Source organism: Cottoperca gobio, chromosome 17 (genome assembly GCF_900634415.1).
Source record: "Cottoperca gobio chromosome 17, fCotGob3.1, whole genome shotgun sequence".
Classification (NCBI taxonomy): domain Eukaryota; kingdom Metazoa; phylum Chordata; class Actinopteri; order Perciformes; family Bovichtidae; genus Cottoperca; species Cottoperca gobio.
The window spans coordinates 3,980,348-3,995,696 of record NC_041371.1 but is presented as its reverse complement, the minus strand read 5'-3'; the positions used below and the strand labels follow the sequence as shown (position 1 = coordinate 3,995,696).

At 44.9% G+C, this 15,349-nt stretch overlaps 1 protein-coding gene across 1 annotated transcript in view; it reads right to left on the bottom strand.

Annotated features, from left to right (window-relative positions):
- lig1 (ligase I, DNA, ATP-dependent) overlaps positions 1–15,349 on the bottom strand; it is a 32,994-nt gene that overhangs the window by 4,503 nt on the left and 13,142 nt on the right. The window contains exons 13-22 of the mRNA XM_029453273.1: positions 14,590–14,689; positions 14,305–14,390; positions 13,546–13,661; positions 12,381–12,476; positions 8,219–8,329; positions 6,705–6,776; positions 4,999–5,143; positions 4,425–4,507; positions 3,971–4,123; positions 739–792 (exon numbers count right to left, since the gene is read on the bottom strand). Of these exons, the coding sequence (XP_029309133.1) occupies positions 739–792; positions 3,971–4,123; positions 4,425–4,507; positions 4,999–5,143; positions 6,705–6,776; positions 8,219–8,329; positions 12,381–12,476; positions 13,546–13,661; positions 14,305–14,390; positions 14,590–14,689 (1,016 nt within the window). The remainder of the gene's footprint in view (positions 1–738; positions 793–3,970; positions 4,124–4,424; positions 4,508–4,998; positions 5,144–6,704; positions 6,777–8,218; positions 8,330–12,380; positions 12,477–13,545; positions 13,662–14,304; positions 14,391–14,589; positions 14,690–15,349) is intronic.

Genomic DNA, 15,349 nt, shown 5'->3' with positions numbered 1-15,349 from the left:
ATGTGTTCTGACTCGCAGCAGATATCGCTTTCAGAGAGCAGTTGTCGATTACTTCAAATGCCGCAGCTCTGCTGCTCTGGAACGAACCTCTTCACATTTAAATTGAAGAAGCGTTCATTACCTCCCGTCGGAGCGCGCCTGCAGGTCCTGCAAATACAGATTTTATTTGAAAAAGGTGAAACAGGAGAGCGTTCTGCTTTCTGCAGTCAGTCAGAGCCAAATGATTTATGTTTTGGTCATTTCTGTCAGGCGATATGTAGCATGTTCAGAATAGTGGACACACCTGGGGGGGGGGGGGAGAAATACATTTTCTGTAATAGCAGAGCTCATTTCTACGACTTCTCTCATGCCGGCAACAAAGAGAACCTAAAGGTGTCGTTTAATATGAATGATTACAAGATTTTAGTTGCATTTCAGAAGCACACCGTCCGTCTCACTTTGGTATGAAAGTCTCCATTTATATCGGGAAACTTGGAATGAATGAAGAATTAAATGAGGGAATAACTATTTGCAGAATGAAAGGACCCCGAAGACCTCGACACACACACTCATTCCACCTCCTTGAACCTCACAATTGACTCTGAATCTGTTTTTAAAAAATGAAGAAATGAAGTACCTGTAGCTGCAGAATGTTAAAAACCTGGGTTATGAATAAAAGAAGAAGGAAGGAAGTCTTCCATGTGGGAACACAAGTGTCGAGTTGTGATTTGTAGCTAGTTAGTGAGACAGCCACGTTACCTTTAAGAACTTGTAATGCTGCTCCAGATCCTCATCCTTGAAGCCTGTCCCGATCTGCAAGAGACGAACAGCGATAACACACACACACACACAAATATACACATATTCCCTGAAGGTGAGGCAGCAGACATTTGGCAGTGAGCAGCCCCCCCCCCCCCCCCCCCCACACACACACACATATCGTCTTCATGCTTTGCCTGAAGCGTCATGTCATCTCTCAAAAGACCTGAACCCGCTGAGACACAAGACTCACCTAACGGGCTCACATGCACAGAAAAGAAGAGAAGAGGACGAACAACATGCAAATATAGCATTTCTCCAGCTCCCAGATGTTTTGTAAAGAGGCAGGAGCTTTATGTTCCGTGAGGCTGCAGTCGCCACACCGAGGGGGAGACGCGTTTCGTTCATCTGTGGCACCTTTGTGCAGCTGAAACCCACCCGGCCGGGCCAAGTCCAGTGCTGCAATCCACACCGATCGGGTGGAATCTTGTTTGGTTGTCGTGAACTTTTATATTTTAAACTACAATAATTATACATATAGATACTTATACGTATATAGTAATGTATATATGTCTAATAGATAATAATACATATGAATAATATATATAGGAATATATATATAGATACATAGTATAAGATATATAGATATATAGATAGAGGATTATAATCTATAGATAAATATAATATATAATTATAGATATATATATATGATAGAGAACATATCACATATATATTAAGAATAATATATATAGTATTATATATAGATATCTATTAGTGATATGTGTGTATATGTGTATATAGATAATATACTACACACACAAGAAAGACAGAGAGATAGAGATGAGGACGAGAGAGCTATATGATATAGAGAGATACACACATGACAAGAGGAGAGAGACACACAGAGACACACAGAGAGGAGAGAGAGAGAGCGATGAGAGAGAGAGAGAGAGAGAGAAGAGAGAGAGAGAGAGAGAGATAGAGAGAAGAGAGATAGAGACACAGAGAGATAGAGAAGAGACACACACAGAGAGATAGAGACACAGACAGAGAGCACAGAGAACACACAGAGATAGAAACAGAGAGACACACAGGAGATAGAGAGAGACAACACATAGAGAGAGACACATAGGAGATAGAGAAGAGAGATGACACACAAAGAGAGAGAGACAGAGAGAAGACAATGAGATATAGACATAAGATACACACATGAGACGATAGACATAGAGATATACACAGAGATAGAAGAGACAGATACAGAGAAGAGAGATAGATATATAGAGATATATATATATATATATAGATATATATATATATCTATATATAATATATATATATAGATATATATACATACACACACACACACACACATATATATATATATATATTTTTTTTTTTTTGAGAAACTCAAAATCTGAATACAATCTCCCAGGAAGGAGCTGTTGCTGTGAGCGTAACCTGATCGTCTCGTTGCTTTCATTAGTATTCCTCTTATTCTCTGTGAGGGGAGTCGACGTGAACCGTGTCTGAGTGAACTTCGCAGCAGCGGTTCTGCAGCCGCGCTGCTCCTGGATCTGCTGAGGACTTGTGTCTCTCGCTCAAGGACATTTCAGCAGGACGTATAGTTGAGATTACATTTGGGAAAAGGAAATGTGGGTTAAATTCAGCTTTCAGCTACAGAGGAGCCTCTCAGACGGAGGAGGGCTCCTGAAGTTTACCGTGTCAAGGACGACTACTTTTTGGTTTTTCATGCCTTTGTTTTTTACATCTGCTACTTTTCTCTGTCACTCTTCAATGTCAGTGTGTGCGACATGTCCGCCTGTTTGTAATGGCACTTCTTTAAGACTGTGGGCCTCTGAGCCCTGTGCGGGGGGGATGCGATGCACCAACACAACTTTAAGAAAGCACAATGCGTAACTGGCATCAGACAGGGATTCCCAGTCGGGAACCTCAGAAAGGCAATTTTAAAATCTCATCCTAATGTGTGCACGATCTGAGCTGAGGTGACGTCTGCAGCAGGTCGCTGTGAGCCAACCCTTGCATTGTGCAGCTCAGTCGGCATTTGTTTAGAGCTGAACGTTCACAAACAACGAGGACAATGCAAGAACAACTCTTTGAAGAATATGTGAAGGTATAAGGTCTCTCACACACTGGAGCTCGCAGCTACCCAAGCAAAGCAAGAATAATATGAAAATCAATAACAGACAAAAGACGGGCGCTCTTCATCTGACATTTTACACAGCAAGCGGTGTCTTCTGTTGTGTACTTTAAACGCAACATCCTTCCTCACCTCACTTAGCCAGGATCGTAATCTCAACTGTGAAAACATTTCTCCAATGAGATTTGATTTCAGTGCAAAGAGGGAAAAAAGAAATCCACCGGCGCCGCCTGAAAAGCTAACCCGGTAATCTGACGGACGCTTTAGCCTTCATCGGCTCCGGTGGAACTGCTCGGAGGCCGACGGCAAAAACGCTGCCGTCTCGCCGGCGAGCTCCCAGGTGTGAGTGTGTGTAAGCGCATGAAAGTGAAGCGGGCGGTGCTGGAAGCATGCTGCTCGCCAAATCCTTTTTCCATGGATAAACATTAAAAATATGGAGATGGAAGGTTTTTGCAGGACAGACGAGACGGAATGATCTGTGGTGAAGTCATACTCTAGCTTGTTCACGCTCTTATTATCTCAAACACACACACACACACACACACACACACACACACACACACTCCAACACATGCTTACCTCTTATCCTAAGATGCGCCTTCACACACAGACTAGTACACACGCAAAGATTTTCCTCAGACTCAAATATGAAAGGAAAAGGGACACACATGCAGAGCAACCACACACACACACACACACACACACACACAGACATTAAAAACACCCTGCAGAATACACACGCGCACTCTAAAGAGACGTTAGCACTTTATAAGTCCTTAATGCAAAGATGTGAAAAGCTCATCACATAAAAGCAAGAGGTGGAACAAAACATTAAATATGTTCCGAACAAGCCACGCTGGAGTCGAGGATCGGGCTCGCCTCCCGAAGGTTCCAATAATTAAATTATATATATTAACATGTTGAACTGTTGACGGACGTCTCCAGGCTATAAGAGCAGTTTCTTTGGGCTTCAGTCTAATACAACAAAGAGAGCAGCAGGTGTGTGTGTGTGAACCGTGATAATCCTTTAGTTTGACAGCAGTGATGTGATGTATGCACCGTACAGACACACACCTTGCAGACGGACTGAAACTCCTCGTTCTCTTCGTCGTAGCAGGCCAGCAGGAAGCCCCCGTAGGTGCCCGCTCTCTTTCCTTTTCCCAGGTAGGCGCCAATCACACACAGATCAACTGTGTCACCCACCCCGTCCAGGTAGTCCTTCTTCAGCTGAGGGAGAGCGCAGGAGAAGTATTACTGTGTTTAATAACAACATAGGATCAGTTACGACTCAATGTGAAGCGTCAGGTGTTACAAATGTTCCTGTGCAGCAGAGAACCTGATGATCGTTACAAACTAAGATGTTCAAAGTCAAAGGGTCGAATATTATACGCAGAGAAATACATGAAGGCCTTTATACAGTCAGACATAAGTGTGTGTGTCGTAACAGAAGAAATGCTTCAGTTGTGTAACACGTGTGTGTGTGTCGTGGTCAGTGCGTGCACGGGTTTATGTGAAGTGTCACACACACCTTGAGCCAGTTGTGAGAGCGCTTTGCAATTTCATAGGTGGCATCCTTCTCCAGAGTCTTCACCATTAGACCCTCACAGGAGTCTACACACACACACACACACACACACACATTAGTACACTAAAACACAATTCTAGGTGTGCAAAAAGGAAATAAACAGATTATCTTTGAGATGCATGGAAGGTCTTTGTCTTCCACACACACACACACACACACACACGCATTCTAGAAACACAGAAAACACAATTACACAACTCACAGGTTCTGTTGCAAACATACACAACAATACAACCAACATGCAGATCAAACAGAGAGACAGCAGGCAGGAAAACAAGCAGTTAACTTCTACACACTCACACACACACAGAGAGACACACTCACACACACACTCACACACACACAGAGAGACACACTCACACACACACACGAAAGCAGCAGGCTAGGCCACAAATGAAATCAAACTTGCATGTAACACACCCACACACAAAAAGGTTCAATAGGCACGGGGACAGCAGGAAGTAAAACAAACAGGAAGCTGCGTCTCGGTCTAACACACACAATCACGAACACACACCTCGGACAGACTGCTCCAGGAACTCTGCGATGGCGTCGGTGTTGTCGGAGTCGATGTATCGGGCGAACACAAACTCTCCCTCCACCTCCGAGAAGTTTTCTCTCAGCAGAGCCCGACGCCGACACAGCGGCTGTCGCACCAGGGACTACACACACACACACACACACACAAACAGGCACATCACTACAAATAGCAAAACTATGTCATTACAACCATTTCCTCTTCATAGCTTGGAGCCTCGCAACAACAAGGATGAAATGCCATCACACACACACACACACCCCCCCCCATGAGTCCAGTGCTCCTCATCCATTGAAGAAAGTTTTTGTAATCTTTTTTTAACTGCATTATTGGATTTCTGGACTGAAGCGGAAACAAGCTTAGAAAGTTGAAGTGGCGAAACACATCCACCACATACTGAGGAACATTTACCTGCCAACTCCTGAGCGACACGTTGCTAGATGCTAAATGCTAGATGCTAAATGCTAGATGCTAGATGCTAAATGCTAGATGCTAGATGCTAGATGCTAAATGCTAGATGCTAGATGCTAGATGCTAGATGCTAATGCTAGATGCTAAATGCTAGATGCTAAATGCTAGATGCTAAATGCTAGATGATGCTAAATGCTAGATGCTAATGCTAGATGCTAGATGCTAAATGCTAGATGCTAAATGCTAGATGCTAATGCTAGATGCTAATGCTAGATGCTAAATGCTAAATGCTAGCTCGCTCTGAGAAGCCCTAATGTTGGGAAACAGGAGGTTTATCTGACGCACATCAAGCTGTCGCCATACTGAATAAAAACTAATATTTCTTAACGCGTCACACAACGTCAAGTTGTTTCTGTTTTACTGCCATAAAATCCCTTTTATTTTCATTATATTAATATTTTGCCTTATAACTTTTAAGATATATCTAAACAATATTAGAAATCATCCTTTAAAATAAAAATACAACACGTGTAATATGTGTTTATTTCTAGAATTTGAACTCCTCTGGTCATTAAACCTGCCAGATTCCCCAGAAACAGCACCAAGGACATGACCTTGGGGTCCTCAGTGGTCGCAGCCTGTAACGGCACGGAGGGTTCAACGTGTGTGTGTGTGTGTGAGTAGGGACTAAAGGTCAACATTTATAGAAAAGAGATAATCAATCAAATATAAATAAATGAAAGAGAAAGTATGTGCACAAAGACACAAAGTAAAAGCATAAACATTTACATAAATGCCACATTAGGTGGGACGCAGCAGTGAAATGGCAGAAATAAGAAAAGCTGCAGCTCTCCGTCTCCGTGCACAACATCCACTCTTGTTGATTTGCATTTTCCTCGGCTGACTTTTAGGAAATTAGCTTTAAAAAAAACAAAAACGTGTATTATATATACTCAATCCCATTCACAATTACACTCACACACACACACACACACACACACACACACACACACACAGAGACAGTGTAAGGCAGTCACACACTCACTCAGACACTCAGCTGGAATTACAATGAGCATTACAATCATTATCTAGTTACGGCCTCCAGTAGCACCATCATTGGCATTCAGGGACGTTGTTGGCATCTCAGCGGGGCGACGAGCACGCAGCCACGCTCACAAACAATAAACACACACACACACGCTGATTTTGAACGACAACAGGCGCACTGGGAGAGATCTCAGGGGAATATTTTCCTCATCAGCACCAGATCTTACCTCGCCGTTGAGATAGAGGAGGTCAAAGGCGTACACGCACACTTGGACTTTGATCTCCGAAGCATCCACGTCCTGCAGGAAGGCATTAACACACACACACACACACACACACACTTGAATATTTTTCCCTTGACTAAAATGTTAAAATAGACGCAACTTATTCACAAATCGCTACATCCAACCTTGGGACTTGTTACAAAGAGCTCTTTGATTTCTCTCTGGTTCATCTTGAAAGTTACCCCCCCCCGCCTTCCAGCCTCCACCTTCTAACCGCTTCGCAACCTCCTCGCTGCGTTCGTTCCTTTCTCTTCCAGCACATTACTTCCTGCTCCTGGACTCCCTTCGCTCCTCCATCGCCTGCTCTCACCTCATCCTGTTTATTCCACACTCGTTTACTCCCGTCAGTCTCTGCACTCTCTGCCTTATTACCGCGTTCCCTTGTGGCCCCCCGATGTAAAACTCCCCGCTCTTTTCCAACTGCACCGAAGCAATATTGAATTCCAAGTTATCAGTTATCCGTTTGATCCATTAGCATGCGCGCGTGTAACATCCTTCCTAATGGAGAGTTTATATAATCAGGTTGTAACATTAGAACAATAAGAAGAGCTGCTGCAGGTTTAAGAGCCGTTTCTCAAACCTTTGCATTCCGACAACATGCAAAACTCATTCTTTCCGAATTTTTGTGGAGCGACACGTTTCAACTAACGATGTGCAAATCTCCACTTAGGTTATAATTAGGCGAAACAACCGGCTTCTTTATAAACACTTTCCAAAACCTTTGAGGGGTTCAGAGACGCGATCAGAAACATCTCCTTAATAAAACTCTGCCGTCTGAAAGATTTATCTCCTAATTTATCCATCTTCTCTTTTTCACTCCCTCATTATTCCCCCTCCCCCGCCCCCCGCCCGCCCACTTGCCAATTAATGATGTTTAATTAGTCCATATCGGGTTGCATTTCCTCATCTGAGCTGTGAACGCTCTTGGCTGTAAGACAGTGGAGACGTTGTTACCAGAAGGGCAGTGCAATCAGTTTGTGCATCAAACCATCATTTACAAATGATCACCATTTCATCGTGTAAGAAATCATCAGGATAATCATTTCCATCATCACGCCGCCCGTGTTGGCTCCTTCCTAATTTTCAAGAATGCCATCGTGCACACAATAAGACAAGGAGCGGAGCCGTAATGTGATTGGTGCGGTGGAAAGAGGCCGTTATTCTGATCAAACCTGAAAAAACACATCGCTGACATTTGCAATCTCACAGCCCCCGCCGCTCTCCTCCGCCCGTTTGACTGTCTCCCACTTATCAATCTCCCCCTCTTTCTGTCTGCTCTTTCTCCCTCCGTCTGCCGGATCATTTCACTCCATTATCTCCCTCTCCTCTACCTTCTGGTCTTTATCTCCGTCTTGTTTTCTCTGTCTCCAACCTTTTCACTCCCGTCCTCCCGTCTACACCCTGAGCATTTCATTCGTCCTTCTCCCGTCGCTATGATATTTCCTCTGCATCCATACCTTTCTTTTACGGGTGGTGAGGACCTGGAAGGGCTGGATCTGTTTCTTCTCTCGGTCCCAGGCCACCGCCTCAGAGTCCAGGACGCAGGAAACAACAGAGTCCTTCTTCACCTTTAGAAGAAAGCGTGCAGCAAGAGAAAACCTGATTACATTCAGCACGGAGATGAGACGGGCGTTTCAAGATTAAAAGAGAAGACAGCCAGATGATGTTATTTGCATGTACGTAACATCTGTTTTAGCAATCAGAGAACTGTCAAGAAGTTTCATTGAAGTAAATTCAATAAACTTGCAGATTTATACTCCGTGCAAGACTTAACGTGGAGCTGCGGCGGCGGTATGAAAGTTGACGTTATCAGACAACATTTGCTTATCAATGGTATGGAATAAAACTAACATAAATGAGTGTGTGTGTGTGTGTGTGTGTGTGAGAGTTAAAGGTAGAGAAGGAGCAACTACAGTATATGTTCATTGTTATTTATTATAGGACATTTTAAAAGTTCTGAGATTATCTTACTGTGAAAATCTCACACTGTTAAAACTCCACTGAGCTTTTAAAAAGCATGAAATACAAGCAATCAAACTGCAGGAACGCTCGGAGGCGGCGCCGGGTCCTGCAGCTGCCCTCCATTTGTTGCCAAATGCTTTGGAAGTCAACACATTAAACTTTTTTTCTCCTCCACACTACATTTATCGTTACTCTTGAGAAGACATATCTGCCGCCGTCTCTTCTCCTCAACCAGCCACTGAAGTGTTGCACACACCCCCTCTTTTTTTCGGATGCCCACGTTGTGCCAAAAGCCAAATGTTTCACCAGAGATGTTTCACAGTTTGTTTCTCGGTTTAGTTTTTTTTATTATTTCTGCATTAATTAAAAGGCTCTTGGCAGCTGACGCACGAGGAAAACCTCGGATGTGGTTTAATGTCGTGGATAAACCAGCTATGGGCAGATTATATTGACCATCAGTGGCTGCTCATTATCTGAGCCGCCAAATCCCGTGTGTGAAATTTCAGGATGTTAATCTCTTGCGTTCCGGTCGATTTGGGGCCACCGGGACGCTTCGAACGTACAAATTGAACCAGATTGAGAGACGAACAGCGAGTGAGGTCCGAAGGAGAAAGCCGATCAGAGTTAAGAGCGAGAGACATTTGGAACCGGTCAGACGCACCAAAACAGAACCAGTTACAAGGTCATTAGGCTAAGGAATAATCAATCCATAATCCATAATCCATAATCCATAATCAATTCATAATTAGAATCCTTACGGCACTATGGTAGCTTTGGGGAAATAATTATTTCCTCATTAATATGCAAATGTTCTAATGAGACCATCTCCTCTATGAAGGGAATGTGTGACGATGTATGCATTGTGTTTACGAGAACACACACACACACACACACACACACACACACACACACACACACACACACACACACACACACACACACACACACACACACACACACACACACACACACACACACACCACACACACACACACAGGACTAAATATGCTCATTTGAATTCAAGCAGCTTAATCAGATTAATCGTTTGCAATGTTAATGATTAGAAATCGATTTCCTGGATGAAAGCTTCATTTAAAACAACATACATGTTGTTATAGCATAATCAATTAAACATCCGGCACAAACGCCCACACAGTTCAGGCAGAAGTTATGGTGATAGAGGTAAGAGACAGCAAAAGGTTACTAGAGAAGTGAGAATCGAGAGGAGCAAGAAAAAAATTGTTTTAAAAAAAGGAGGGGAATGTGTGGAAAATGAGTGTGAAAGACAAATGGTGAGAAAGGAGATGAGGAAGTGCAAGCCAAGACAAAAAGGGTGAGAAGACGTCAGCCAGGAACCATTGACGAACAGACAGAGAGAGAGACAGATAGAGAGAGAGGAGAGACAGAGAGAGAGAGAACAGGGGAGAGATAGAGAGATGAGAGAGACAGAGAGACAGACAGAGAGACAGAGAGACAGACAGAGAGAACAGAGGAGAGAGAACAGAGGAGAGAAGAAAGAGAGTAGAGACGAGGAGAGACAGGACAGAGAGACAGACAGAGAGACAGACAGAAGACAGACAGAGAGAGCCACAGACAGACAGACACGACAGACAGCAGACAGAGAGAGAGAGAGAGAGAGAGAGAGAGAGACAGAGAGAGAGAGAGTAGAGAGAAGAGAGAAGAGAAGAGCGAGACAGAGAGAGAGACATGAGACAGGACAGAGAGAGAGAGGAGAGAGAGAGGATGGAGAGAGAGAGATAAAGAGAGAACAGACCAGGATAGACAGATCATATATATAGACGGAGAGAGAGAGAGAGAGATACATATGAGAGGATACGAGAGAGAGAGAGAGAGACAGGAGAGACAGAGAGAGATAGAGAGAGAGAGAGAGAGAGAGAGAGAGAGAGCAGAAAGGTAAGATTGCAGACATGCTGTATCACAGTGCTGACAGAAGATGAGAGGAAGGGAGGTGGACAGGAATGATTAAGACGAGAGTGAGAAGAGGAGAAAGAGGTGAAAAGAGAGCAGCAAGTAGCGGTGGAACGAACAGCTATCATCAAGAAGTAATGAAGAAGAAAGGAGCGAGAGATGATTAGACAGGGAGACAGGTGGCCAGAGAGAGCAATAAGGTGAGAGACAAAGAGCCGTGCAGCTTTCACACTTCGGAAAAGAAAGGGAGCAAAAAAATAGAGATAAAAGTCAGTGTGAGAAAAACTTGAGAGGGCAGATGTTATGTGAAATGATGAGATACAGCGGGAAGGAACGCCGGATACAAATGAAGAGAGGGGAGCACTAAAGAAGTTCACTTTTCATTTGCTGCCATGACCTCTGGAGGGTGGAGGAGGTTCAAGTCATGCTGGCACAGAGATATTGCTTTACCGCAGGGCAACAAGCTATTTAGCTTGATGAGGTGAGCACACACACACACACACACACACACACACGATCAGTGAACAACATGAGGAAATCTATGAAAAGGAACATAAGAGATGAAACTAAACATTTACTCTCTAGTCTCCAGCACAGCCACAGCCACACACACACACACACACACACACTGAGCTCGTCTGTTGCTTGGTTTAAGGGGAGGAGAGCGTTACAGGGTGCAGCCATGCTAAGGACCACGAGAACACCGTGGTAGTGCGGTTATCCCCTGCGGTGAGGCCACAGCTGCGACGGGACGGAGGACGAAAACAACTTCGGTGCAAGAAAGTACGAATAACAAACTGAACACAAGCACCGGGCCGAGTCCATCCATCTTCTCCTGCCCAGCTGCTGTGAAGTGACTGAAGTTGCCTTCAATTGCAGTTGGAAATGTCAAAACACTCTGACGGAAAGCAATAATTGTGAAATATAAAGTCTACTAGTGCTGGCTGTTAAGTTCACAACATGACATCACACAAATGGGCCTTTTAAAGTGACCACGGGGGCTAATCGCCGCCTCATTTGATGTGAACGCAGCCGTACGGGACACATGACCACCGGGTGCACATTTGCTTCAACGTGCACCTTTTCTCTTGTCCTTCTCATCTTCACCCAATTTTGCAAATGAGGAACGCAAAGTCACCAGGTGACCCGCTCTGAAAACATCGGTGAAGTCTCATCTGTGACAATCTCGACACGAACGTCAAGAAGAGAATGAAACACGAGCGCGTGGAGAGAGCAGCTTTCTCTGGGTAAGTCGTCGCAGTTCTCGAGTAAAGCAGAAAAACACACTCAGCAGGCGCTAAGGTAGCGAGCGTGCTGAGATAACCCCATGCCAAGTGCCAAAGAATCAGGTGCTGGTGGTCTCTTCCTCTCGCCACACACACACACACACACACACACACACACACACACTGGCTGATTAGGCGAGCCCACCCACAGCTGCAATTAAACAACCAGTGTTTAGCGAAGTGCTCTCTCTGAATTAAAAGCAACTGAAGGGTCTGTGGAAGCTCTTGGTGACTGAAGGAATAAAAGCATTAGAGTCAGAGCGTGGACACGTGGACACCAGACAGATGATAGACGGGCACAGTGAAAGACAGAGTGAGCGGCGTAAGTGTGCAGTCGTTCTCCGCACCGCTGTAAAAGCCCTCATTTGACAATCAAAGCTCCGAGCGACTGTCTTCTCTCCCCCGGGGCTGAGCTGCAGCTCTGTGTTATCAAGTGTGTTACCTTGGGAATGCGAGAGATGATATCGGGGTATTTGCTGGTGTTGTCTTCCTGGTTGCGGCTGAATACTCGAACCTCCCCGCTCTCCAGAATGTGAATCTGTAGGGGGGGGGGGGGGAATATAAACAAACACAATTGATGTTAGTTTTTTAAGTGAAAAGCTCCGATCGGATAGTCTGATGTGTGAATAATGCATGTAGCAAACTACTGCCTAACAATGGAGCGCATCACTTTAAATGCACCGCCAGATGAGAGTCCTCAACAGTTTGGTGCTTTCATTAGGTGAACATAAGGTCAGAGAGTCTCGCTACGACTTGCCGGAGAGACACGGAAGACTACAAGCTGGAGTCTGGCCAATAAGGCTGCGTATCGATATCCAGCGCTACCGGCCAATCAGAGCTTCGTCTCGTCCTCGTATCGTCTGCTACTCCTTTCCTCGTTCGCTTTAAATCCTTTGTCCTTTCTTAATGTGGACTGTAGTGGACTACAACGTGGTTAACCGGACGTTACCATCTTGAGCACAATGTGTGTTATCATCACGTTCCCACTTTAAACACATTCACGTCACAAGACACGGCGTATTTTAAACACACAAAGAACTTCTCTTCTATTGATCGACGAGCATCGTCATGAAATAGAAAGAAAAACACACACCATCACTTATTTGACTGATTAGACGGGAAACACTCCCATGAATACATACAGTCATTTAGATTCATGCCACACACACACACACACACACACACAGGAGTGTTTTACTGAGTGGTGTATCAAGAGTCCCTCTGCTGGCTGTTTGCGGTAGCGTCCACTGCAGTGCGAGCAGAGAGAGTGAAGAGGAGGAGGACGTCATGGGGTTTCTCTCTCCATCCTCTCTCTGCTCGTCTCTTATTCTCAATTCAGCTTCAGTTCAAAGGAACTTTATTGGCATGACTGTCCAAAATTAACAATACAGCTGGAGGGGTTTACATTACAATCTCTCTTTATGTCTCTCTCTTGAAATTCTCCTCAGTCCCACTGCTGTCCCCCCGTTCTGTCTTCGAGTCCCCCCCCCCTTCTCCACAATGGCAAGATGGAGCTTTCTCTGCCTACAGGCCCACGGCAAAAGCAGCACTACTGTTTATCTTAAATGCACACACACACACACACACACACACACACACACACACACCTGTGCACGCTCTCCGTCGTATTTGTACTCGCAGGTGAACGCCGCCTCGTCAAACCTCTTCATCACCTCGCCGACACCCTTGGTGGGGTGAGCCAACATGGGTCTCAGCGGTATACCTGGGAGAAGGAAGGTGGCGTGTGAATTCGAGAAAACAGCAGGACACGGAAACAAACCAGTACGAAGAAATGTAGCGACGCCTTTTTTCATGAATTCTAAATAATACGTTTGAGAGTGCGAGTCAGCGCCGCAGAAGTTTTCTTCCAGTGTCACTGCGTGGAGAGGCGGGGCTCTCTGGGATCAGATCATCTGGGATCCATTGAGCAAAAGAAATGAACATTTCCACACACACACACACACACACACACACACACACACACACACACACACACACACACACACACACACACACACACACACACACACACACACACACGGCCGACAGGACGATTGTTAATCTGCCAAAAGAGCAGCTAGATTTGTCTAACTGACCAACAACGGCCAATAAAGTGCCCCAATTTAGTGGCGCTCAGATGCAGGCTGGGTATTAATCCTGTACCCCGGTGCCCGGGCTCCTTATCACAAGAAGCATGACAACGGTGTAATTGGGAGCTAATCCTTAGTTTAGCGGTATCTTTTATCTTTAAGTGATAAATGACTCAACTAAAATAACTGACTCGCCCCCACTGAACGGATCGATGAACACACATCAGTCACTGTTTTGAGTCCTATAGCCTTTCTGCCTCCTGATTGGTCGCTTACCCGGCGTGAGCTTGCAGTGATTGGGCAGCTCGTCGATACCTTCTTTGAGCAGAACGGGGATGAGGACGTCGTAATTGGGCATCTCGCTGGAAGGGAGAGCGTTGGGGGAGAGATGCGGGGGGGGGGGGTTTGGGAAGAAAAAGAAAAAAAGAAAAATCAATACGACCCAAAGTGAAAGTGCGCAGAAGGAGTGAGGGAGAATAAGGGACAGGGATTAAGGGGGATGAGGCATTGTGGTGGCGTCGAGGAGAGACTGCAAAGTGAGTTTGTTTAAGCTTCAGTCACCAGTAAGTCTGTTTGAGAATCAGACTCTTCGCTTCGATCCACGCCCGCCTGCTCTCGGCGCTCATCCCCTTGCCTGCGTCTATCACAGCGGGAGGGAAGCCTATAAAAAAAAAAAAAAAAAAGGAAATTTCAAAAACAGATCCGAGTAAACGTTTGACCGAAGATCTGCTGCGTGGAAGTTCAGAGGCGCTTCAAACAGGGGCGGTGCAATTACTGCTGTACAGATGTTGCAGGGTGGACGCCACTTCAGCACCTGCACAGAATGTGCTCTTCAATGACCCGCCTGATTAAATAAATAAATAAAAATGTTAAGCAACACATTTCCAGACCACACCGCAGATCAATGCAAATTTCCCCGACGAAACTCTCGTCTAATTGACTCTTATTAAAGCTCCAGTCGTGAGCGAGCCATGAATACTAATAAGCCAGGAATGAATTCATTTCATTTAGTGTAGGTGGGATCGGTGCTGAAAGCAGGTGATGAGAGAAAGCCTGTCAAACCTTCCTCCAGAACTGGGATGAATTATGCATATCGGTGAGAAGTTGCGGCGATTTCATATCTACACTTTAATACCTGAAGACTGCAGCTTTTGTTGAGGCTTTTTTTAAATATTCAACACGTTTCGGAGACGCAGTCGGTCAGATATTACGTCTGTCTGCAGCTCTAAATGTTTCAAACGCTTACAAGGAATACTTTAACGCAGTGTTAGGAAGGGTTCTATAAATACAGATTATTATTACCTGCTGCAACACCTCCCCT